This window comes from Plectropomus leopardus, chromosome 9 (assembly GCF_026936395.1).
Source record: "Plectropomus leopardus strain MGB_pleo_1.0 chromosome 9, ASM2693639v1, whole genome shotgun sequence".
Classification (NCBI taxonomy): Eukaryota; Metazoa; Chordata; class Actinopteri; order Perciformes; family Serranidae; genus Plectropomus; species Plectropomus leopardus.
Window position 1 is genome coordinate 27,107,958 of NC_142184.1, and position 27,076 is coordinate 27,135,033.

The 27,076-nt window shown below is 40.4% G+C and overlaps 1 protein-coding gene and 1 non-coding gene across 3 annotated transcripts in view; one reads left to right on the forward strand and one right to left on the reverse strand.

Moving 5' to 3' along the window:
* sema3h (sema domain, immunoglobulin domain (Ig), short basic domain, secreted, (semaphorin) 3H) overlaps nt 1–27,076 on the reverse strand; it is a 74,228-nt gene that overhangs the window by 43,369 nt on the left and 3,783 nt on the right. For both annotated transcript variants that reach the window (XM_088082413.1, XM_042491601.2), the window contains exons 4-5: nt 25,987–26,695; nt 280–434 (exon numbers count right to left, since the gene is read on the reverse strand). In XM_088082413.1, coding sequence (XP_087938539.1) covers nt 280–434; nt 25,987–26,086 — 255 coding nt within the window. In that variant the 5' untranslated portion in view covers nt 26,087–26,695. The remainder of the gene's footprint in view (nt 1–279; nt 435–25,986; nt 26,696–27,076) is intronic.
* trnar-ccu (transfer RNA arginine (anticodon CCU)) lies at nt 21,689–21,761 on the forward strand. The gene has a single exon. It is a non-coding gene; the product is annotated as a tRNA-Arg (tRNA).

Sequence of the window (27,076 nt, forward strand, 5' to 3'; positions counted from 1 at the left end):
CATTTATGAGTAGGGAGTAAGGAATTAGAGAAAGATAGGCGATCACAAGGGATATTAGTCAGAGGGGTGTAACTTTCCTTTTCCTCATATCATCAGTAATTAGTCCCATCAAAGCAGAGACACATTACTTATCTCAATCTGCTGTCATGTGACTGTTTATGTGTGTATGATAAACTCCGCTACAAGGATTCACCAACAATCCACTTGTTTGCTCTGTCTTCGTATTGTGCCTTGCCTTGGGTAGTAGGAAAATGTGTGCATGTGTCCTGTAGATCTAACCTTGCGTGGGTTTTGCGTTATGTCGTCCAGACTAGTTGACAACAGGTTATCTTTCATGGCCACGTACAGACGCCTCCCGTCTTCATCAGGCAGCAGGGACTGCAGGTCTCCAGCCACCAGGGGCAGCGTCAGCAGGCGGCCGTTCTGGATCAGCTCTGAGGAGAAGAAAACAAAATGAAAGATAACAGTCTGTTTTTAAGAAATGTCCCAGAGAATCTGGAAGAAATTAGCATGAAATAAACTTAAATGCTTTCTTGCAGAGTAAGATGAGAAGTTGATTCCGCTGTCATGTCTGTGCATTAACTACAGAGCCTGAGGAGCCAAGAGTCGATTAGCTAAGCCTGAAGACTGGAGGCAGGGGAAACTGTTAACCTGGCTTTCTACAAATTTCAACCCTACAGCACCTCTAAAGCTGACTCATAAACCATGTTGGTTTTCACTGGGAGTAATGAGAGTTTTATGCTAAGGTAAAGAAAGCTAATCAACTTCTGACTGTAACTCCATTGAGGAGAGTAGAGTCGAGTCTATGATGTCTCCAATGGGAAATTTAGTTTGCACACAGAGATGAGTAGAAGAAACAACAACAAACTGCTGAAGAGAATCTCTGCACACCTGAATGTGGACAGGTGCATCAGAAGATGACAGTAAGTGAACAATAAATAGTAAATACATTAAAATGAATGAAGCTTTTTTTCTTTTTCTTTACCAGGCAAACAATCAGATAAACTGACATCTTGGTCAAAGACAAAAACTTTCCCATGCCTGCATTGTGTATCACACACACAATTGTCAGTTGTTTGTCTTGCAGATTCATTTGTCTTATCACACTGGACATGCAGGTCAAACAAAAGAAACCGCAAAGTATCTTTTGAGAATAAACAAACACAGACACAGTGTACCTGAACTACATCTCTAGACAGATCGTGCGATTACGAGCGATCCTGAAAGCACTGATAACGAGCTCGCAGCTTAAATGTTTTTTAAATGATTGCACTGTTACACCGTGTAAACTATGAAAACTATGAGAACATTGCCCGTCCGTCTGTCTTGTGTTAACTTTCAGATTTTAACTGCCAACTGTTCTTCAGTGGATTTGACTTGGCATCGGCTCACAAAGCTAAAGCATAAACATATAGGCTTTAAAGCAACACCAGGCATGGCTTCACACGTTGGCAGCTCTAAATAGCAGCGAGAGGCAGAGAGCATTTATAAAACACCGTTTGAACTTCAAAACTCAGAAAGTTTGGCCCATAATGTTTGTGAAATGCACACAGCATACTCTTGCTTAGCAACCTTGCCAACACTTTACACCAATTGATACCAAAGGGACGAGAGCCAGGAGAGTAGATCTTCCAATCTAAGTGTATAAACCAGACCCTAAGGAGAGATATGTGATAATAATACAGCTTGTAATTAGCATACATTATTGCCCTGTGTAGCTTTAGCACACAATATTGGTTCACTCAGGGGAAGATTTAGAGGAGATATTAATGATTTATCATCTTTCACTGCAGCAGCAAACTCAGCTCCCTCTTATTAAAGGAGAGATCATGTATGGTTTTCGATCGTTCGAGGGGTGGGCATTCATGTGGTGCTTCTTCCTCTGCAGTGATGGATAACCAATCTCACACAGTGCGCTCCCTGAAGCTGCTGAATCTGATCTGACACAAAGATCATACTGAATATAACCTCGTCCATATTCCTCACTGTATCACGGCGGTGTTACCCTCCAGCATGGTTGGGCACCTTTACTGACAATCAATTATTCAGTCCTAGCAGCTCCATCTCAGCGAATCACACAGGAGGCACTGGATGTTGAAAACCTAATTGCCATAATAAATGCTGGTGTTGCCTGTTACTGCAAACTACGAATATGTTAAATTGTACCTTTAATATGTTAAGTTTTTTTCCTTTGCATTTCAATTTTATGCTGTGACAACACTGTAGTTGTTGTTAGGTTTAGGGACAAACATACTTGGTTAGGGTTAGGAAACGATTAAGTTTTGGCTTAAAATACCCAGTTTGATTACCACAACTGAGAATGGAAATGTCCTGGAAATCACCTTAAAAAATACCCGCCATTTTTGGCTACCAGCACATCTGATCTAGAAAAGCCACCATGCTGCCTCCTTCTGATCTGAGCTTCTATTATCTTATCTGAACTACATCATTTTATGCGAATATGGTACATATGAAACGTGTGAATTTAATGTATTTAATGTTTATTCTGGGGTCTGGGCGGATGTTGAAGCATAGTGTGTATGAGTGTAAACCGGGGACAGAAAGAAAGCTAACTAATATAGTCCTGTGTTCGTACAGATATGGCTTTCTCCATCAGATTTCAATGTAATGTGATAAAGTTGAAACCAGTTTAACTTCACCTGAACAGATGAAGTGAAAAAAAAATATCATTAGACAAAACTACCCTGTTGTAGGACTTATCAAATGGCTACAAAAATACAAAGATGAAACTACCTCTCAAGGTACCTCTGGTCTGCACGCCACATTTACAACCCAGCAAACAGGAATCTATCCATCAAAATATAGATCTTTTGCTGACACATAACTGTGGCTGCCCCTTATTCTCTCAATTTTGCCCACACTGCTGTGCCTCTGCACACACATGGCAATTATCTGAACTACAGCTGACTGAAGCAGATGTGGGATCTAAGATGAAAGTAATGAATGACTGTATACCTTCAACACTCTGCTGTGTCTGTTCTTTATATGCTACATATCATGTTAGTTGGCATTTGGGTTTAATAGAAAAAATCCACATACTCTCTTGGTTTGACAAGAGTTAAGAAAAGATGAAGAGACCTACAATTGAATGAAGTATGATGAGTGAACTTTGAGAGGAAGAGATGGAAAACAGATAAAAGAGAGATTGATGGACGTGATGAGAAGAGGGATTCTGTTGAGGTGCAGCAGATTGATCTGAAAGACAGAGAAATGAGACGAGACAGCTGAGAAGACAGACTGGATGTATATGCAGAGATAGCAGGAGGCGGACTAGAGTGAAAAAGGGTTAATTCTTTGTGAACATACTTGTATCAGTTTGCTCAAAGTAATACTGAGGAGCAGACCATTCAAATCTGCTGGCCCAAAATAGCCATGTCTGTCCTCCCCTGAGATAACTGTGGTTAGGATTTTTTCTTTGTTAGGATTGAGAATAACCAATAACTAAAAAGACCAGCCTGTGAAAGTGCTAAATATTACCAACATCGTGCAGGTCAGACAGTCATGAAAGCACTTGATTTACAGGTATCTTAAAGGTCCAGTGTGTGGGATTTACTGACACCTAGCAGTGAGGTTGCAGAATACAACCAACTAAATACCCATCAGCTCAACCCTCCTTTTCCAAGTTTGTTTAGAACCTATGGTGGCCTTCAGGTAAAGTAAAAAATGCAAAAGGCCCTATCTAGGGCAAGTGTGTGGTTTGTCTGTTCTGAGCTACTGTAGAAACATGGTGGTTAGTGGAATAGAGCAGAGGGGAGAACAGATGTGAAGGGCTCATTCCTAAGGTGACAAAAACACAACCATGCCTATAGATCCCACTGATCCTACATACTGCTCCTTTAACCCCCTTATCCTACCGACTGGGGCACCTGCAGACCGCATAGATATGCTTTTAGTCATATTCTACAGGTACTTAATTCTATCATTCATTTTTCATGACGTGTCCATCAATTTGTTCCTGATGGCTTCATACCATTGTTTTCTGTTTCTGTTTTCATTAATGTTTTAAAAAATACCAATGTGTTCGGGTTCTGGGGGACTCAATAAAAACATATCAATCTATTTGCACTATGCAGTAATTAGTAATTATGCAGTTAATAGAGGTAATAAAGGCGTTGCTTGTTCACCTCATTTCAGCTTCCAACAGACCTACAAATATGGGTTTTGGTAACTAAAAATGCCACCAAGCATTAACCCCCCGGCTTCAAACATGTCTTCACAAACCTCTGTGTAAAGTCAGAGGTGCTAGATTCATGTGTTGCAGTTTGTCATTTTCAGCCATTTATTTGTATTTCTAATAGTTATAAGCACCAGACAAAGAGAGCATGGACAAGTCGATCATGCTTGACTAAATAGACAGGAACTTTAATCAGACTTTCTGGACCCTATCCAAATTGGTCAAAATATCTAACATGGTGAGTTGACAGGTTTGCACAACTCTGCCCAATTAACAAGCTGCATGCTGTGAGCCCCTGTGACTTTAGTTCACAGCTCCTGGCTCACATGTAATTACGTGATTCAAACCGAATTCTGCAAGTCCACTTTTCTTTTAGAACATGGAAAACTTTGTTGACTCTGATCACTGTGCTGCTTTTGATTTTTTCTAACTGTATTTTTCACTTTGCACAAAAAAACAAACTAACTGCAAGAGAAGGTGGGTAAAGTCAACAAGAGGTGGAGGGGAGAGAGAGGATGGGATAAATGACACGGCGAAATGACAGCAAAATGAAAATGGTCTGATGGGTGAAGACAGTTACGAGATGAGAATAAAAAAAAATGTCAAAACATGACACAATGACAGACAGATGAGGAGGAAAGGGAAGAGGAGGGGGAGGAGGAGAAATCTTGATGCAAGAAATTAATGCATATTGATGGATGATGATGAGGATGAGCAGGAAGAGGAGGAATGGGATAAGACAGGCGGGGATTAGGCAGGAAAGGTCGATGAAGGTAGAAGACAGAGCTCCTGTAAAAATCATGTGGCGATGACAGGGCTGGGGGGGTGATGGACATATGGGGGGATTGAGGAGGAAGTGGAAGCACGTGAGAAAGGAGGATGAAGGGGAAGAGTAGCCGAGTGCGTGGGGAAGAATTGTAGCGTAATAACAGAGTGAAAAATGATGGATAGATAGGTGGACTGGGGAGGAGGAGGAGGAGGGGGGAGGGGGGTGAGAGGCAGATGAAAAAAAGAAGGCAAAGTGAGAGGAAAAATAATATGATGACAGGGTGAGTAATGGTGATTGGATGGGTGACGGGTGAGCGAAAAAACAGGGAAGAAGGAACTGCTGTGGGAGAAGAAAGGACGAGAAGAAAAATGAAAGGCAGAAACTCATGGAAGCAGAGAAAAAAGGAGGAAGAGGAAGACATAAAGAGTGATGCTGGAGACAGCAACCACAAGTATGCTGACAGTCAGGAGAAAAAACTGAAGAGATGGATGAGCAGAAAGGAAATAGGGAGAGAAAAGGGGCGAGGAAGACATGACTCAATGGAAATGGAGACATAATCTGAAACAGAGAAACAGACACAGTAGGGGAGGAAAGCTCTGCAAACTTAAGGCGGATCGTAGAAACCTATACTTTAGCTCAGCGGGAACTTTCTGCTTTTTAGCCGCTGGGTACTGTTAATATTCAGCAAACGGTCAGAGAAGTAAATTATTTCGCCTCACACTTATCCGGGCTTTATTAATCCCAGTGGGTGCATCACTCAGCAGCACAATGAATCCAACAGAATCGTAACATTTCTACTTGTTCTGTGTACAATTTGTTTGTTTGTCCAAGCAGAGTCACCACAACCCCACCACAACAAACTGTCAACTAATTTTAACAGCAAAATGTTATGATATTTAATTGGGATGATGACCAAAACTATGGAAATTAAAGCCAGGCTGTAAACACTTTCTTTTTGTATGTGATGTTGAGAAACTAAAAGCACTAGTGATTAATGGGGTGTTTTCAGACCAGAGGAACTTTTTCATAGTTTTAAGACCTCTCTTTCATTTGTTTATTTCTGCACCGTAAGAACTAGGAACAATCACAGTTCTTAAAAACACCATTTTGGGCCTCTGCAATTTTTAAAACAACCGCAATTTAAATAACAGAACACAAAACACAAACATCAGCTTGAGCCATAGACTTCATAAAAGAAGTGGATGTAGCCATCTTGACATCCCCCATTGGATTGTGGACTACCGTTTTAAAACTTTGAGTTTGGCACTATGTTTTGTAGGAGCAGAAGTGACCATGTTTGGATGAGAAGGTGGAGCTGTGGAGGAGTGGGGGCTGGATCTGACGGTGAATCCAAGCACACTGCCGCAGTAGCAGCTTGTCTATCACAAGGAAGCCACATCCTAAAGCATACCCTGCTTTATCTTCTATTTTACTCGTGATTGAGACCATAAACTCATTCAGAAAATGTTCACTGGGGTAATAAATCAAGAGGATTAAGGCACTTTTACGTTGGATTCACTTTTTTCTTTTTAGATAACCCCTTGAATTGAATGAAAAATGGCTTCTATATCAATAAACCCATTCCACCACAGAGCACATTTTGACTCATAGTATCAGGAAAAGCACAGATGTAAGTTATAAAATTAAACATGGCTCTGTTCCGTATGTGTCCCAGTAAGCCAGCATGAAAAATACCAGTTCCTGAACCAGGACATTTGATGGCAATGTAGCGATTCTTATTGTTATCAATAACACCTGTGCTTTTTCTGGTATGAAATTCTGTTTGTGGAGGGTCTTCGATGCTTTCAGGTGGGGTTCTAGTCCCTGTTTTCTATTTGCCCGACTAGTACGTGAGAAAAAAAGAAAAAAAATCTGATAACTTGTGCTATGCAATGATGTTTTTAAAGATCTCATGCTTCTTCCCCTCAGCCTAAGCTTGCTACTTGTTTCTAAAACATTGTGTTTGATTACAAAATCATTCATTTCAACTCTGACAACAGAAAGCGACATTGCCTTCTGTTGCCAGTCACCGCATTATGTTTTCAAGGTACAAGGTAGATTTATCGACCTTTTAAAAAAAAATTGAAAAATGTGTGTACCTTCTACCTTGTAAATTGACATTGCCTTGTTCTGTTGCCAGTCACCGCATGATGCTTTCATGGGTTAAACTATTTAAATTCCAGGCATATCCTGCTCTCATCTTCATAAGTTCATCTTCAACCTCCCAACTTCCATTTGAAGATGAGACATTTCTGACACCTTTTTTGCAGTGCATCTGACCCCGGTGGAATTCATGCTTTCCTCTGCCTACTGCAGCATCAGGTACTTCATCTGTATTACAGTCTGTGTGCCACAAGAGCTTCATGACCGCTCTTAATTCAATATAAAGGGAAAAGCTAAGCTTAATTGAATGTGAAACTACGTCTGCAGTGGAAAAACCAGCAACATTCAGCATCTGTTACCATCACAAGATTCTATAGGGTCAGACAGGCTGAAATCTAGCTCACATCCACACTTTAAAATCAGCATTATAGCAAGACGGCCAGCGACACTCAGATCTGTAGGAGGGAACTGAGAGTGGCGTGCACACACACACACACACACACACACACGCATTAATTTGCGAAGATAGAAAGTAGGCGCAATTGGTGAGTCAGCAGCACATGTTCAAGACACAAATTTAGATGTAACTTACACACACACACACACACACACACACACACACACACACACACACACACAGAGAGCCCAGTATCTCAGTTTGGATACAACGTCTTTATCCTGCACTCACTATCACACACATACACAGCATTTTTGGACATTTTTTATCACCCATCTTGACCTCACAATGATGAATGGCTTTCATTCAGTATGAAAAAACACATTCTTTACTACACCATGCACACTCTCTCTCTCTCTCTCTCTCTCACACACACACACACACACACACACACACACACACACACACCTCTGACTCAATCGAGAAACACCAGCTGCACCCACCCCACCCTTACTCTTGGGACAGTTGCCATGGAAACAGCAACCATGCCGACATCATTTGTAAGTGGGGGGGGGTCTTTTGGCCTTCCCTCCTCAACCCACACCCCACCATGTCCCTCTCTCTCACACAAACACACACACACACACACACACACACACACACACACACACACACACACACACACACACACACACAGATGAATGATTTGGCCAGTGCCACTCATCAACACTGGCTAAGACACAGAGGGCAGTTTGTAATAATGGAGTGTTTTTCCAAGTCATCAAAGATATTTAGTTATTGGAAGGACGCACACACGCATGCATGCGCGCACACACACACACACACACACACACACACACACACACACACACACACACACACACACACACACACTTACACATTTTCATGTTGCGATATAAAAAGCATCATCTGTGCCCTGTAGCCTGGCTTTCAGTCACTACCGACATTCAACAGGATATTAACACACACACACCGGCCAACTCTAAATTAAAGTCTTCAGCCATTACTATCCAAACACGGTCATGAAAGGTCAACCAATCACCTCCCAGTCTACAATAACCTGTGAACGAGTACTTTTAAGGTCATAGTGAAAGTGTAAGTAAAATTTTCAGCATTACACTGTGAGGGTTTGTGATGATTTTATCGACCCAGAGACAATCTGTTCTCCAACTCTGCAGCCTTTTCAGAAACTCCGAATTAAAATTGATTTTTATTTAAATAACTCTCAGCTCCAAAATGCCTTCAAATCGCATTGAAAACTGGAAGACCAATCTGATACCAAAGTAACGAGTTGTCTATTGTCTATGTCTAACCTATTTTAGCACACTTTAATTCATGATTTGACATCATAAGAAGTTCAACAGAGTAGAGTGCTGGAATTCTGCTACTTTTGTAAGTTATTCCATATAACTTTATTCAGGCCGATGAGGATGAGAAAAGATACAGGAAAGATTAAAGATAAGATGTAGAAATACTGTATAAAGTAGGTAATTATAGTAGCAAAAAGAGTCTCCATGTTCAACTTAAGAAGCAATATCTGCTCATTCTGCGCACATACCTATGCACACATGCACACACACGCGCCTGTTGAGTGCAGCCATTCTTATCAGCATCAAGTTGACAGCAGGGTCAACGAGGGTCGTGACCTCTGATCCGAGCCAATTGACCTCTGACTCCTGTCACCGGGAATCAAAGACAGAGAAGGTTAAGACGTAAAAGAACAGAACATAATCCTACTTGTGTTGGCACGCACACACAGACGCACGCACACACTGACTTGTCTGTGCGTGATTGCTTCCTTTATAGTTGTGCAAGTGTCTGCCTGTCCACATTTGCCTCCTTTAGTGTCTGTTTTTGTTCATTTACTGTTTGTGCGTTTACATGCGTGTTTGTGTGTGTGTATGTGGAAGGTATTTTTATCCATGCTGAACATTAGATTAAAGGCTGCTGGTCATGGGAGCTTTGATGGATCTCGATGTGATTAGAGCAAATGTGTGGCGTGTGATACAGCTAAGAACATTCCTGCACTGCACTACACACACATGTGCACATATTACACACACACACACACGGCAATGCATCTGTGTGCTGGTATTCTCATGAACAAACACACCTGCTCATAAGCAGAAACATTGCAAAAGACCTCATAAAACTTGCCGGCGAATACTCCTGGATGCCAGTCTAAAATATAAGAATGAAGCTTCTTTTGTTTTTTGTAAACTAGTTAGTAAGTGTTGTTTAGTCTTAAGATAGTTGCCATAAAAAAATTTAAATAACTAGTTTAATTTGCTGCTTTTAATCTTAATGCTGCTTGCTTATAGCTGTTTTTTTTGGACAAGATGCACAAAAGGAAAAAGTGACAGCACGCTTATAGACAGGGCAAATCCAGAATGTTTAAAATCCATGCTCAGATCTTTGTGCATTCTTTTATTTAATACATGCGGTGCAGACATTAAAGGGATACTTTGCCGATTTTCAACCAGCTTTGTATAATAACAATGTGGGTAGTATGTGTAAATAAACTGTGGTAAACTTCCGCTCCATCTTACCAGCGCCCAGATGTCCCTGCTCATCTCTCAGCTCAAATCCGGAGGATAACGCAAAACATATTATTGAGCAAATTTTAAGTTGGCTCTAAGGCTGTTGCTCAAAATACAGACTGTACTTCCTCATTTTCATGATGAAATGTGCATCAAAATGCTCTTACTGTGTTGCCTATTTCTCCTTCTCAAATGTGAAATTAAACATATTTTAGTGAACAGGCTAACTGTAATTCGTTGTTAGATACCAGCCGGCTGCCATATTGTTCTCTGTGAAACAGTACAAACTCACAAACATCACCAACCAGCACAAGTGTTTATTGGTCCTATGAGGCACAGTGCATTCTGGTAGTTGTAGGTTTTCTACCTCTTGAGCAAACGAGAATGCCACAGCCAATTATCTGGTCATGTAGCACAATTTAAAAGCATTATTAGCTTTTCACTGGAGAGCCCAGTTTTATGAGAAGGTCATCTCTCTTATTGTGAAAGTGAAGCCCCAGTTGCCTAAGGGATAAGGCACTGGCCTCCTAAGCCAGGGATTGTGGGTTCTAGTCAGATCTGGGGTGATAAACAGCAAAGACATACAGCAGAAGTGTGCTGGACCCATAACCCAGAGATCAATGAGTTGAAACTAACCTCTGCTAATACTTCATGCTTCTGCTTTATGTGTTTTTATTGTGTTTTTTACACTTGCTGCAACACAAATTGCCCCCTAGGACAAATACTACATTGAATTGAAAAGAAATTTCTATCTTATCTTAAATACTTATTTAATCACATAATACAAAATGGGGACATTCAAAAGAATTATACCAAAATAATCTTTTCAAGTGCAGTAACAGCTATAGATGCCATCACAACAGATTCAGACAAAATGCTTTGGACCTCCGACTGTACACCATCCTCTCTATAAATGTATGAAACATATTTCCTAATTAAAAGTAAAGGTAACCGCTGGCCTGACAACAAACTCAAAGGAAGACTAATCAGTTTTTTCAAGCTGGCTAGCTGGTATCTGCAAAACCTGTTTGACAGGATGCCTCAAATGTACAGCAGTTCTGGTCAACAGTTTAATATCAGTGTTTAACCTATATTGGGTTGCAAGTAACCATAGCAACAGTACTAAAGAGATAAAGGCATATATTTTCACAAGATGGTCATAGCCTGTGGGATGCCGCAAATATTGAATACTCATGTAATGAATGTGCACTCTTTAATACAGAGGTCTGTACTTCTTCCAAAAGTTAAAGCCCGTAATAGCCAGGGTGGGCAGTGTGGGTGGAAGCATCATGCTGCTGTCTGCACCTATCATTAGAAAAACTGTCACAGATTGTGACATGTGAAGCACAGATTTGTTACTGAGAGAAACGTGGTAAGTAAAGATCTCTGTGCGACCCTGTACTGTATGTCCCTGTACTGGATGGTTGAGCTGTATGATTGTGGGCATGACCAGCTTGTAGCTCCCATCACAGCAAAAGAGGCAGAAAAAATTCAGTGAGACACAAGAAACAACTCTAAGAATTCATTAAGCAAACTGTAAACGTCAGCACTGTTTTCCATGCTGGCATCGCAACACATCAGGTCTGAGATATGACCTGACCTGCACACTGCTGAACAGGTAAGATGTTTGCTAATCTGATTTGCATGCAGGCAGTGCTGGGTTATTCCACAGTTTTTGAGCAATAACAAGTTTTAGGGAGGAAACTTTGCCAACTGAGTGAAGGACTTGCAACATGTATCAGGTAATATATAAGAATATTTCTGTAAGCCTTGCAGGAGTTTGCAATGGCAAAGTGAAATATGAGTGACATACAGTAGAAGACACAAATCAAAAGAAGGATGATGAAAGACTCAAGTCTCTCTTTCAATTGTTATCTCACTCAAGGGAGTCCAACTTTGTTATTTTCTTTGTGTTTTACAGTGAGTTCTTGTTTTACATCCAGACACACCACTTTTCGAGGCAGGCGTGCACACACACACACACACACACACACACACACACACACACACATACATATTCACAAGCTACACTTTAATCTATCCAATTATTTCCCTGCAGCCAACAGCATCATCCATGTCCAAGTGAGTCTGTTTGTACACTACACACATGTGTAGTTTTGTTTCTGTGTCTGTCTTTGTCCGTCTGTTCGTGTGCTTGCTGAGCCCCGGGGAACTTAAGCTGTCTGGTGCAACGTTCCCAAGGGGAGGACTTTGTTGGCTGCGCCACCAGAGGGGGATGATGGTGGCGGGGGTGAGGAAACCGGGGCACATTTCCTGTGGAAATGGGGTTATCACTTCACCAATTACTGGTGCAATTACAGTGGGAGCCCTGCAGAGGCCTGGGAACAAAGCCTTTAGGCACACAGATGGGCACTCATGTGGAGACAAGCACAAGGATGTGCACACACAGACAAAATCATTTCTAACACACATCTCAACATGCACACAGAAGCTATAAAATCTCTCTCTGTCTCTGTCCTTCACCCTTACTCCAAGATCACACTACACTACATGTACGTCTTTTGAGATGGTCACTGTCAGATCAGGTGTTCTTGGTGCCTTAAATTTCAACTTTTGTCATTTCAGGGTCAATCATAGGTAATTTATTTGTTAGTTATATTTTGCATTCTTAATCTGAATCTGTAAAGTAACTAAAGTTATCAAATAAATGTAGGAGTGAAAAGTACAATATTCCCCACTGAAATGTAGTATTAAATAGGACAAATTAGCATAAACTCAAAATCAAGGAAGTTACAAGTATCTAATAATTGTTCTTAAATACAGTACTTAACTTTCCACCACTGCAATCTACAGGCCATCGCTAATGACAATGTTTTTTACAGATGCTATAGAGATATATATATATATATATATACAGAGAGAGAGTGACTGACAGACAGATAGACAGATAGATAGATAAATAATTCAATATAACGCATCGTATATGTGTTTATCCTGTTTTTAAAAAAACTGAACACAGCTTTGGACAGAGGTTACGCAGATTGTAAGTGTCATTCCACCGTTGTAGGGCATGTGAATAGAAACACATTGAAAATGCTAATTACTAATGCACACTCAGCTGCATCACCATGTCAGATGTGCTTATCACCGGGATGAGGAAAAAACAAGCTGGAGCACAACTCCTTATCCCCACTCCTGAGTACTGTACTGTCACATCCTGCAGTTAGGAACCCTTGTGCTATAGTTGTCTATATGTCCCCATACAATAGACTAATTATAAATGTAAATGAACTGTTCATCATTCACATGCACACAAACTAATTCTCTACTTGTTGTGTCTTCCTTTTCCAAATGGACTCACATTTTCTCACACATTATATAGTGTGCACACACACACACACACACACACACACACACACACACACAAATACCAGAGAAACATTATAGCCAAACACAGAGACACACTACATCTGGACTGTATCACAGACGGACCAGACCCACGTGGACAGCTTGACCTTCGACCTCAGCGTGTATGATTATTCATCATAATCAGACTGCTCACCCTGGGTTGCCGTGCTGCTGCATACACACATTATACTTTATACACTGTTTGCGTTTAATCTTTTTCATCTTTATTTATCTAAGAGAAGGTTCACTGAGAACGCTCATTGTTATTTTCTCCTCACATTCACACAGCTACATGCGGTCTCATGTGGGAGGCGTGCAGTGCAGAACAATGCTGGTGATCAAATGCTTTGCTCTGTGCTACATGCACACATATTTGATGAGCAGCTATAACAAGTCACTTTCCTCATGCTCAAATTTCAGATTGATTTGGGGATTTGAACACACAATATTTATTCCTCATCCTGATGAAAAAGATAAAGAGAAAAGACCACAGAAGACCCAAATCACTGTTTTGTCTTCTACCAGCAGTAAATGTCTTAAATGATGATGACGGTAATCTAATCTCACCAAATAGTGTGTGTTTTCATCTTACAAATAAACTCGTACGCTCCTTTAGCAAACAGACTTGTTGCACTGAAAACAAAACCCCAAACAAGAACTTCATTTGCAACAAAACTCACCTCAAGCATTTTTTTTACCTTGCAGGCATACTTCAGGGATTCAAAATGATGTCCCTATTGCTAAGAAAATAACAGATAACTGTGACTTTAGAGCTTTAGATTTACTCAAATAAGTGCCACTTTATGCTGGCAAAGGTTGAGATTTGTGGTCTATGAAGTTGCCTTAACTCAAGAGGAAACAATCACCCTTAGTGGCCTGGACTGGTGACAGATACTCATGAAAATCAGCACTGTGTTCACTCACAGACGAGTGAGCACTCAGCATGAATTTCATTACATGAGAGTTAAGTTGACACTTTGGTAAAAAAAAATTCTATGTCTGCACCCATCAGAGTGAAAAATCACTGCAGTCTTTAAATTGTCTGTGGCTTCTACTTCTTGGCACAGGATCAAAGCATGTTAGACATACAGTACGCTCTGTGGACATTCACATTTGCAAATGGGCAATAAAGATATCTCTACATCTGAAAAATGGGTGACCATAAAAAAGTAGCTGTCATTTGATGATACTGATGGTCCTGATGTCTACAGTGAGTCCAGATTTATATTTACAAACAGCTTTGGGGGTCAACTTTATGATGAATCCCTACTTTAATGCCCAGCCAGATGATAAAATACACTATCTGTCGCTGTACATCCTCTCTGTTTTCTGATAAGTTCTAGTTCAGTTTAAACAGGAAACGGAAGTCTGACTTCCAACCTTTTGTGGCACTTGTCTGAGGTTTCCATCAGTGACAAAACAGACCAAAACCACAAGAATTTAATTCTCAATTCTTGTGGTTTCATCTTGTTTACGCTGCCATGGGAATGTCTGATCGCTTAAACCAAGGGTTAAAGATCTTGTGCACTAATCTGAGGATTGACTCGAGTCTACTAGCTGTCAATTTCCTTTAAGTTATACTCAGTTTATCAAGTTCCTCACAACCATTGTAGAAAAAGTGACAGCTTGATATTTCCTTTGGGAATGAGCGCCTGAGTGTCTGCTATGTGTCTAAACACCATTATATCCTGCGTCTCTCCAGCCCGCCCTAATCTACAGCTAATGAGGTAAACTGCTGGTTAGAGGTGGTCATAGCACTGTTGATCCCGTCCACCTCTGGCTTCCAGCTGGCCAACAAGGCAAGTGTGTCTTTATGGATTAAATTCACTCATGCAGCTAAAGTGAAAGGAATGTAGTGTGAAATATATGTCTGGACAAAGCTGAAAAACAACCCAAGATGTCCACATCAGCTTTACTAAACTTTTTCCAGCCAATAACACTTCAATTATGTATTCATTTTGCCCTAGCTCATAAATGTCTATAAATCCCCTGGCCACTTGTGTAAGGCACCTGAGTAAAAAGGAGTGAAAACTTTTCTCGTGTCTTTTGAAAGTTATATTGGGAAAGAAATGCTGACACACAGTAAGAGCCACAGAGAAGAGGTGAGAAACTCAGCTGTAGATTACTGAGAGCAGGGCAGATTGGAGCAAATTAATTCTTCAGGGAAATAGAAGAAATATGAAGCTAGTGGGGTTTTTTTGCTTAATTACAGGCTTCAGGCTAAAGATAACGTCAGATATTAACACCAGAAACCTCTCGAGGGTAAATTTACAGCATGTCCACTGTTGTCAGGGGCTGTTGTTGCCAAAGCAAGGGTGTAATTAGACTCTCCTCACTGTTTCTGTCCAAAGAGCGGAGAAAACCCTCAAGCTCCAAGCCCCTTAATCAGGGTTTTTTTTATGTCTTAATAAGAGCCTAAAGTTTGGTTGCAAGTACAAATTTATCAGGCCCTTCTAATATTCTGGAAAAGTGATTTTAAACAGCAGAGAAAGGATAAAGTCTTTTTTAAGGATCCTGGGTTACAGCTATGCATTATATTTTGCAAAATTAGTATTCAAACAACCTGCAACATAACGTCTTCTTCAAGAGAAAGCGGCAGCCTTACTCGAGACTTTTCTGAAGTGTGGGACAAGCAAACAGCTGCCGTTTGACTTCAATAGTGACAAGCAATGGTAGCGCCACCGTTGGGGACTGCCTCCATTAAAATTAATAATAGAGAATAGCCTGATTCTGTGCCAGATAACCGTCCCAGTGAAATCCACATCTCAGCAACATCCCCAGCCCTGAGCCTGGAAAGCACTGGCCTAGATAGAAACAGATCTGAAAGAATAAATGAATAATGAAATATCTCTTGATTTTTAATATCACTCTGAAGGCTTTTGTGCTTTATTAGTACACAGAGAGAAGAGAAAGGTGAGGTAGGGGGGGAAAAGTGGAGGAACCAACTCTCACCTCTTAACTTGCAGCCTCAACACCACAAAATGAATTCATAAAGAGACAACAGCGCAAACAGAACTGAGGTTAAATATATCCTGGTACATCTGTTGAGAAACGTATCAAAGATGATAGTTTCACGTAAATGTAGGATTCCTGGGTACTAAGTAGCAAATAAGCTCAGTCCATCCTAAATACTATATGATTACAACTGCCAAAGTACAGAGATGTTTGAAAGTTGAACAGTTGAGTATAGAAGCAGATAAAGAGCAAGACTTGCCCCTCTGTCTCAGACCAAACTCAAATCAAACTGTTAAACTAGGCAGTGCTGGTCAAATGTAAGCCACAAATCTGTATTGTCCAGTTTTCACCTAAAATGTTTCCAGAAACATATTTTAGTGCCCTGTAGCTGTAACATGAGGGTTTGTGAACAGGAAGTGGGCACCACACTGATTCCAGTATTGTAATAATGAAGGCTGAAGGCTTTTTAAGTTACCATTTAACTGTAATACCACCAGCCACTATGTAGGTTTTTAGATGAGTATGAGCATTAGGTCACCCAATTAGAGGCATTTATTGGTCTGAGGCAGTGCAGTACATTCTAGTAGTTGTAGGTTTTCTTCCCCCAGAGCAAGCCCTTTCCCTCTGTTTTCGCTTGTCATGTGGAACCAAAATCATAGCATTTCCATCATTCTATGGCATAGATAGCTTAGTTTTATTAAAACACCGTATTTCCAGCAGTTAACTATATTGCTTTAATCTCTTCATTTTTCATTTGAAATGTAAGTTGCTCAATGTATATATAGCTATTAAAAATGCTTGTGGAAAGGGATTATTTTTATAAAAGAAAAGAAAACCAGCAAGGAATTTATTTGTATTTCCTGATCCTCTGAGCTTATTTTTTAAAAGTACACAAAGATATATTTCAAGGTTAGGAGTTTGTTGAGTTTGGAAAGTTTTAGCTAGCTAACAAAGAGGTTATTGCATGCAAGAAAAGTAAAAACGTCCTGAAGTTGATATTTGTGACAAAGCTTTTTTACAGTTTCATTGTAAAATTTGTTGATATTTGTTTTAATACTGTGCGTGAATAATATTCAATCCCCTTTACAGTGAAGGAGATATTAAAGTTTTACTCGCATTTATCTGGATCTGGTTTAGATGGAGTCCAACGGTGGCCAAATAAGCTGCTGTTTAGTGTGTCTATGGGTTTCTCTCAGACAACACAACCACAAAACGTCCTTCTACTTTATTAAAAACAGACAGCTCATCTGGGTTTTGTATGAAAGCAGCTGTTTATGGCTCCTTAAATTTCATCACCGGTGTTGTCTCGGGGAAAGACTGTGCAACACCTGGGCTTTATCTATTATAAAGTCACAACATGTATGGTAAGTATTTGAATATATATTGAAACTGCATCTTTTATTTGTGTAAGACTTTTTTTTTCTCTGTGGAAATCTAAATAGAATTTTACAAACACGCACATGTGCAAACATGCATCTGGACACTGATGAACTAATCTAACGTTTAGTATAACCAAGCAATTTGCATGCTAATGGCATGCAATTGAAAAGGACTCATTTGCATTTACATTATGAGTTGGGCATTTCTCCAGAAGAACACTGGGGGAAACAGCGGGATAACTTTTAACGCCTGACTCACAAACATCACAAGTAATCGGCAGTATAGAGGTCAAAGTTGAAAGCCAATGTCTCCACTCATATGATTCAATTCAAATATTCTCCACCGACTGATCAACATTAAATGTCTGCCGCAAACCAATTCACCAAGTGTACGCTGAATGAATAAAACATGGCTCTCTCTCCATGTGGGAAAATAGATTCACAGTGACTTAATAAACCATCCAAACCTCCTCTGAGGCATTTATGAAGCTTTATACTGCGATTGTGATGAAAATTCTTTATATTCTTGCATGGCAGAGTTTGAAAGTTTGCTGCAGGTGGAGCTGTGACAGCAGTTAAGGTGGTTGTTTGTGTGTGTGTGTGTGTGTGTGTGTGTGTGTGTGTTTGTCTCTGCATGCAAGTATGTATAACACTACTGATGTGCACAAATGATCGATTAAATGTTAAATGCCCCTAGCTAGTTGGCATCAGAAATACAAGCTGGTTAAACTTAATATCGAGATACAAAGCATGGCATGTGAGAGTGGCTCTGATCATGAGAGGCTCTCCTTCTCTTTAACACACAAATGCACAAACACACATGTGCACTCTCTCAGACTTGCGTGCCCAGGATGTAGAACACAGAAAGAATGTCTGACCCTTCACATAGACTTGCATCGGCTGGATGTTTACTCAAGGCTGAAAGAGAGAGGTGTTTAGGCTTGTCATTAGTCTGAAGCACTGAGATTCTCAGAAGCCAGGGCTTGTGTGTGTGTGTGTGTCAGTTTGAATGCACAGTTATGCATAGGAGTTTTGCCGCATGAGTGTGCATGTTTTTTGATTGAAGATGACTTATATACAGAGAAAATAGATTATTGTTTGTTAACTTCCATTTAGTAAGTTGTTGTCATGTTTTGTAGGATGTGAATTTATAATGCAAAGTGCAAAGAGACTGTCGCACATTTCAGCAGATTTGTTTATTGGAAAATGTGATTAACAGTTTCAAACTGCTATTATAATATACACAATATTTTCTCTGATAACCTAATAAAATGAACTGTGCTCAATTTTGACTGTTTTCTAAGTGTTTTGTCTTACTTTTGGACGAGTCTACTGGTCTTAGGTCAAACTTCTGGAAATTAGTCATTAGGGAACATTCCTGTAAAAGACCCTCCCGTGAATGTGTTTTTGCATGTTTATGCACTTGCTTGTCTGAGTGTGCGTGTGTGTGTGTGTGTGTGTGTGTGTGTGTGTGTAGTGAGCACATCAGTATACATGACCCTTTTCTCTGTCTACGTATTTGCCTCTTGAATGTTCTTGCTTCTGTCTGATTGTGTTTGTTGAGGTATACAGTACGTGTTCTTTAATGTGGTGTTTCCAATGTGATCCGTTCAATAGTTCTGTATATGTTTCAGCTGATGCTTTGCAGGAAAATGTCCCTTTTGTGCATATGTGTGTGTGTGTGTGTGTGTGGTACAGAGACGGTATCTCTAACTGCCATCAATCATCAAGAAAATCACACTACCGTCCACAGAATGGCTGGGATAATGGACTCATTACACTCAAGTGTGTGTGTGTGTGTGTGTGTGTGTGTGTGTGTGTGTGTGTGTGTGTGTGTGTGTGTGTGTGTGTGTGTGTGTGTGTGTGTGTGTGTGTGTTAACCCACTCTTACATATGGGCGACATGAAATTTGAGTGAATAGCTGGGATAATTTAGTCATTAAGAGAAAGATTGGAGTTTAGGAGGTAATCAGGCATGTATTTAAGTATTTAAAGCTGGGTTTTTTTCCCAGACACATGAAGCTGTCGGGTCAGTCTTATTACATTTCACCGATCAGAGCACATCTCTGAGACAGTGAAAGGAACTCTCTCTCCTTCTGTGTAACAGCTGTCAAGGTGTAACTGGCAGGTCTATATGGTTCACAGTCTTCTTTGCTATAACCCCTGTTCAGACTTAAGTTCACAGACTTAATTTCATTTCTTCTTAAACCACATTTAAGAAAAATGACAATAAATCTACCTTGTACAAAAGCTAACTGTACTAATTGATTTAGTATTGTACTTGTGGGGAACTTGCAAATCTGATTTCAAACTCCATAGTTTGTTATTGCACTCCCAAACTATATTAACCTCCCAACAGAGCCACAGAAACATTCAGGACAGAAAAATGATTATCATGACTGAAATTTTTGAACTGCCTCTCTCGTGTCAAAATTGTTGGTGCAAAATAACCGGTTTACACTACTTTAGGGATTACAACTTCTATATGTTCTGCAGCTTTACTGTCTGCCCCTTGTCTCCCCCTACTCTCTCTGTTTCTCTTTATTCTTTTTGTTTTCTCTGTTACTGCCACAGCAGAACCAGCGTGTTGTTGTTACTGAATGCCAATGTTTGAGCCTTTCATATTGTTGCTTTGTTGTAGCCAGGGACTGTGGGTTCAAGTCCCATCTGGGTGACAGCCAGGGCTAATTACCAAACTTGGTGCTTTTAAGAGTACCTTCTAAATTACAAGTACTAATTCCTTCTAAATTTCAATACTGGTCACTGGGAAGTCAGTGTGCTCAGCCAGGCTGCTGTGTGACAATTGACAAATCGTGGCTCTTGGTGGCATTTCCCTCTCCAGCCTGAACCTAACATGATGCCGGGTTAACCTAAGAGAGCAGGATTACATCATTCCTGCAGCTTGTTGAGAGATGATATTTTCTGATATTACAGAGAGAAAAGTAACCCCCCAAAAAAGGTGCCGGTATCGTTTCAAAAATACACAGTGTTCAAGTTTACTGACAGCAGAGTGACGCAGCGGAAGCGTGCTGGGCCCATAACCCAGAGGCCGATGGATGGAAACCATCCTCTGCTAACACAGTTTACTGTGAGGTTTCTTCCTCTGCTTTCTGACTGACACAGTGACATTAAATCAATAAACATATATTTTTGGTCACTCAGAATAGTCAATAGTGTAATCCGTCTAGAGTTAATCGTCTAAAATCTAGGGCTGGACACACATATTCGGCTATTCAAGTATTCATCAATTTAGACTTTTTTTTTGCAGAGGATGTATGTCATTTCAGTGTTTGTGATCCTGCTGCTGCACCTGTCATACACACAGTGACAGGAATGATCATTTTACCCAACGGTTATTAACGGGTTTATTGACCTGAGTCGAGCCATTTTTGTGTCGGCATGAGCAGCACCAGAACGCAAACACGTTAGCCCGCAGCACAGAGCAGGTGAATTTCAATATCTTACATAATGAGGATACTTATAACTTCAGATACACAACGAAATTTAGCAGACTAATTTAGAACACTTGACACAGACTATTGTAGTGATAACTGTGAGGTTTTTTTTTTTTAACTTTACAAACAATAAAGTGTCAAAAGCTGACAAGCAGTCGGAGACACACCAGACTTTCTCTCACATAACACTGAAGCTCTGTGGCACACAGTGTCCCTCTCTCACCTGATGCGCTGAAACTGTCGGGGGTCGGGATCTCATCTCTCCCTCACCTCCCTCATCCATGAAGCGAGCGCTCTCTCTCTCGGACTTCGTGGCAGCCCTACCGTATGATCTCTGTGTAAAAACGACTACACTGTCAAGGTCAGCTGGGTCAGCCTTTGTGCTATGAAGCCCCATTGGTCTAATGGAAAACGCTCTCTGTTTTCTACAGTCAGTATTTGCATCTTTCAACTGCAGAGACAGCCAAGTTTAATGAAAAAAACATCTCTCCAGTACCAACTAGCAAGCCCCAGTGGCCTAATGGATAAGGCACTGGCCTCCTAAGCCAGGGATTGTGGGTTCGAATCCCATCTGGGGTGATTTACAGCAGAGTGGCGCAGCAGAAGCGTGCTGGGCCCATAACCCAGAGGTCGATGGATCGAAACCATCCTCTGCTAGGTGCAATTTTACAGGTAGTTGGGAAAGTTTGAAGACATTTCATGTATACTACCATGCAGTCTTCTTCATCACCCCCCCCTTTGCTGGCATATTGCAGCACATGGTAGGACTGTGTACTGGTTACAAAGCGCTCTCATGCATGTGTGTCCTTGTGCATGTGCACAAGAGAAACAAAGCAGGGTTTACCTTATAAAAAAACAGCTCCACCGCAATATTAGAGGTCTAAAACTGTTTCCAAGAATCCTTCTGTGTTTTAATCAGTCTTCACATCACATCAACACTACCGAGTGAGTATATTTACAGTTTTGTCATTTTTTCCAGAGTAAATACAGTACATACTTAAGAGTTGCCGAGACTTGCTACACAGGTTTAGTCAGACGTTTTAACTGGTAGGTTGAATAAAATAGTTTATGGTTGCTGGCTGGTGAAGTCTTTCTATGTCAAAAAAACCTCATTTTGAGATTGATGGATTTCAGAGTTTCTCCAGTGTGGTTTTTGTTTCAATAGCACACTGGTTGGAGCAGTTTCTCAGCCAGTAGAGGAAATAAAATGGTAAATTACGCTAAATTATTAGGTTTTTAGTTGGCACAAATCTACAGTGCACAGTTTTCTTCCAATATCGTGCATTAAAAATGAATTGCAGAATTTGCTGGCATAAGTGAAACAGCACTATCAGAGTAGCAGATTTAATAACACCTGTTTGCTGAATTGGTGCTTTTATGAAATTTTAACCAGTAATTTCTGTGCAGTTTCACGTTTCATTTTTTTTTTATATTCTATGTTTTCATATAATTTGTCTTATATTTTAAAATGTATATTTTATTAACAGGTCAATTGAATTACTGACCTCAAACTGCACATACTCAAAACTACAAAATAAATAGGTGAGTAAATACTTATACAATTTGATTTCTTTTTATTATCTGCTGTAGCTGTTCTCTCCTTGTAGTTTTTCTTGCTTTACTCTTTCATTATTTTGCGCTGTAAAGCTCTGCCCTTTGTCTGTTTTGTCAGCTATGAGCTAAACAGATGAAGGAAAATGTGCAGTGTCTCCGAAATGCTAAAAATCCTCACAAAGTGTTTAAGTGGAGCTGAAATCCTTTTCTAATTACAGCGATTCCCAAACAAAAAATCTCCTCCCACTGTCTGAGAAAAACCTCCGCGGTGATGGGAAGGGAAATGACCACAGCATGGAGCTCCCACAGAGAGAGAGAAAGAGCGCGCACACACACATACACGCATGGTGGTGGACATCACAGTCCTTACACACATGCATCACATCACGCATTTCTTTTTGTTCTCTTCCCAAAGATGCACATACTGGCCACTGTAGCTATAAAACACAGACAGTCAAACAAACGCAAACCTCAGTTGTTCAAAGTCATGAGCAGAATACACAACAAAGACTGAGGTGGGCAGAGATATTGGAACTGAAACAGCTCTATGAGAGTACACATAAAACACACACAACATACACAAGCTCTTATCTTCAAAGTGACTTAAACAGAGCTACACATATGCGCCAACACACACATTTTTTGTACACTTCATATATAGTGCATTCAGGCATAGTTACCAAGTTACCACAAACACATTATACATACTCAAGGACATACATACACATACTGTAGTTCATGTATGCCTGCAAAGACACACACACACACACACACACACACACACACACACACACACATTCAAAACATGCATGGCGCTACTTTAGCAGCTCTTCACATTCTCACATTCAGATTTCATTAGAGCTAAATTCCCACCTGGGAGACTCCAACAAGGTTTCCCTTCTCCCTCTCTCTGTACTTTCTAGGTCACGACTGGTCGACTTCAGCCTTATCACATCCACTTCACAGACCCTTTGTGTTTCGGCTTATGTAAGAACGTGTAATCAGTTGGTTTCTTACTCTATGGTGTCTGGTAAACATGATTAAAGGAGATGAATTTATATCACCGTAACTAAAGGCCTGGATGCCTCAAAGAAGCTTTTAATTTGAAGGCGATTTACTGTAAACATGGCTGAGAGGGCAAAAGATCGAACCCCAAATCCTGTTTTAATTACAATCTGTAGATCTTCACTTTTTCATTACATTTGACCGTTACCTTTTGTTTTTTTGTTTTACCCAAAAAGCAAAACACCCAACATGGGTCAAAGTGTTGAATTCTATCCTGTTTGGAGGAGTGGACTGATGCTTCAGGACATCTTAGCTTCGTTGTCCGTCACATCATTCTTCAATTCTCCAGTGAGGCAAACCCCACCCCACTGCTGTTTCGACAAGCTTAAAATGAATGCCAACAACAAGCTGCAAGCTTTTAACCCGTAAACTCAGATTCAACCATGCATAAACCTGCTAACCAGAGGGACGGCCTCTGTTTAACACTGGCATGTTGATTCAACAACATGCATTTATGCTACATGCTGCACAGCGGCAACTAACAAGTGCGTGAAGAAAAAGACAGACAAGGAGAATGGGAGGGTAACACACTTCAGGATACCAAAGTAAAATGCAGCTCTCCACCACAGCATATGCTCAACAAATAGTTGAAATTTCATGTTTAAGCCAAAATTAATTATGGTTTGCCCTTCTTGTTTTTATGAAGGTTCTGTTGTGTCTGTCTGCAAGTTTTTCCAGCGACCTCTTCTTGGTTTTCACTGTGGTGGACCGATCAGCTTAGGGCCAAAAACACTTAATTTGGTGGTGATCTGGATCTGGGACTTCTGCCAGGAGATAATAATTTCTTTGTTAGCCATAACTGAAACTAACAAACATAGACACTTAATTTCAAATCCTGAGGGGGGTGTCTTGTCCTGTCAAAAATGACGATAATGGGATAATCTCTTCGGGTGTGAAGTTTAATTTCTAAATTGTTTCAAAGATGTTGGACTTTATTTGGACAAGAATTAAGTCTAAAGGCAATAAAATTGCTGCTTAGCTGCATTCTTGAAGCCATCCTTATTAATTTGAATATTAATTGAAACTATGTAACTGATATGATAAGATGCTGCAAGTAAAGGTGTTAAAGGATGATTCCACCTCTTATTTTCATAGTTTTCTCTATTATTCCGTAATATATTAACATTGAGGTCACCAAGTTCCAGAGATGCTGTAACTCATCTGTATCTCTAAAAAGAAAGTTCAGAAGGGCAAGCCACAGAGAGTGTCAGCTGATCAGACAAGTTTTAAACAAACTTGCAGATTAGCCAAACTATTTGGGAGAGAAATTTGGGAGACAGAACACAGGTGGAAAGAAAAACTATAAACCAAACTGTCTTTTGTAAACATCCACCACAGATTATAGACTGACTTGATCGTTCACCTTTGACCCACTCTACTTTCTGTAAGTGTATTAACACAGTTTCCCAGTGTATTAAGAGAATAATAGATCAATATCAGCTCAGTTTTACTTACAAATGAAGTGGTCTGGATTATCTGGCTACACTTTTGTCTTGTTTCTAACTCGCCTGATAGTCTGACCTGTGTTTGATATCCCATCTGACTTTGTTGTAGCAATGTCTCCAGATCTCAGCAACTACTTTACAATGTTATCGTCACTGAAATAAATGATGGACAAATCTATGAAAATCAGACTGAAGTTGGAATAAACTTTTCCTGTAAAATGTCTTATAACCTTGACAGCAGCTATAACTGTGATCCGCTGAATATGTAATTTTAGGGTGGAAAAAAAAACCCAATCTCTAACATTACGACTGTGTTAGAGAAACAAAATGAGCACTTATATGATGCCAAATCTGACCTGACCTCATGGTGGAAAAAGAAAGTGAGGTGGGCCAAAGACGAGGCTTTCGCCACTTAACTTGATGAGTGGAAGAGGGTGAATTCAGTGCAGGTGATTACAGAGATGGAGTAAAGGAGACAGGGTGGGAAAGAAAGAAAAACAGGTAGAGGGACAGAAAGGCAAAAGGTATAATATGTGCTCCTCAAATCACAGAAAAGTGTGTGGGCAGCATTACGACACAACGAAAAGTGAGAAATGAGAAGAGGTTCATGATTCCTGTTACCCTGCTTGTGTGTATGTGTGTGTGTGTGTGTGTGTGGTGTGTGCGAATGAGTATGAGAGTAGGACAAGTGTATCTGACAGTAAAAAGACTTCAACCAGTTAAAACAAAAAGCCTCTTACCGGAGTGTGTGAACTGCAGTCTTGGTTGAGATGCTTTCCACGCCCCCGTAAAGGCAGCCCCGAGGTGGGCTAGCAGGAGCGCTGTCAGCGGCCAACACATCCTCCTCCTCACACAGAAATGCCCACTGAGTCCAAGAGTGAGTCCAATCTTGCAAATGATGGCAGCTCACAAGTGCCAAAAAAGTGTCAAAATCTGTGTTGCATTCAGGTGAGGTGATCAATCCTGCCCTTGCGCACACAGGGACGCACACTCTTTGTTAACAGAGTTGCACTGTTCAAAACACGGTTCCAAGTCACAAAGATGCTGGATCCAGTCTTGAGTAAGTCCAGATCCTGGAAATAATTCACCACTCCAAACAGCAGCACTCACACACTCACTTTGCCATCTGTGTGTTTGTGTGTTTATATTTTTTCAGTGTGTGTGTGTGTGTGTGGGCTTCAGAGATGGAGGGGAAAATGTATTCCAAGAAAAAACTAAGTCGTCTCTCCGCTGCCTCCTCACAGCTTGACAGCTCTCTTCTGTTCTGTCTCTCGTCCCAGCTCCTCTCCGCATGTGACTGCGCGCTCTCTCTCTCTCTCTCTCTCTCTCTTTCTCTGTCTGTCTCTCGCTCTCTCTGGGAGGCGGAGGGAGCAGGATCCCAGATCTTTGTGGCCACCCAGCATACACACAAACGCAGGCACGCACGCCTATTCACTGCTCCGGCTAAACCTAGTTTAAGTGGAAATCAGAGAGACAAATTAGCTTTCATCTTTATTACAATCTTTCTCACTCATTTTCTCAGTCTCTCACTTCCTCTCTTTCACTCTTGTTTCTTTTGCACTTACCCTCTCACTTACTTTTTTTTCTTCTCCCTACTTTCTTAACATATGACACATACCAGCACTAATGATTATGCTGAGTTTTACAGAAGGCACACAAAGAATGAGACAAACTACATGACGGGAAAAATTTAGATCATGTAGCAAGCATAAAAATGAGATAAAATACAAAAAAAACTACAATTACAAAGATAAGAAAAGCAATAAGAAAAGCAATATAAGCATGCATACCTGCATACAAACTCTATGTGTGATGTATTTGCAGTTAAAA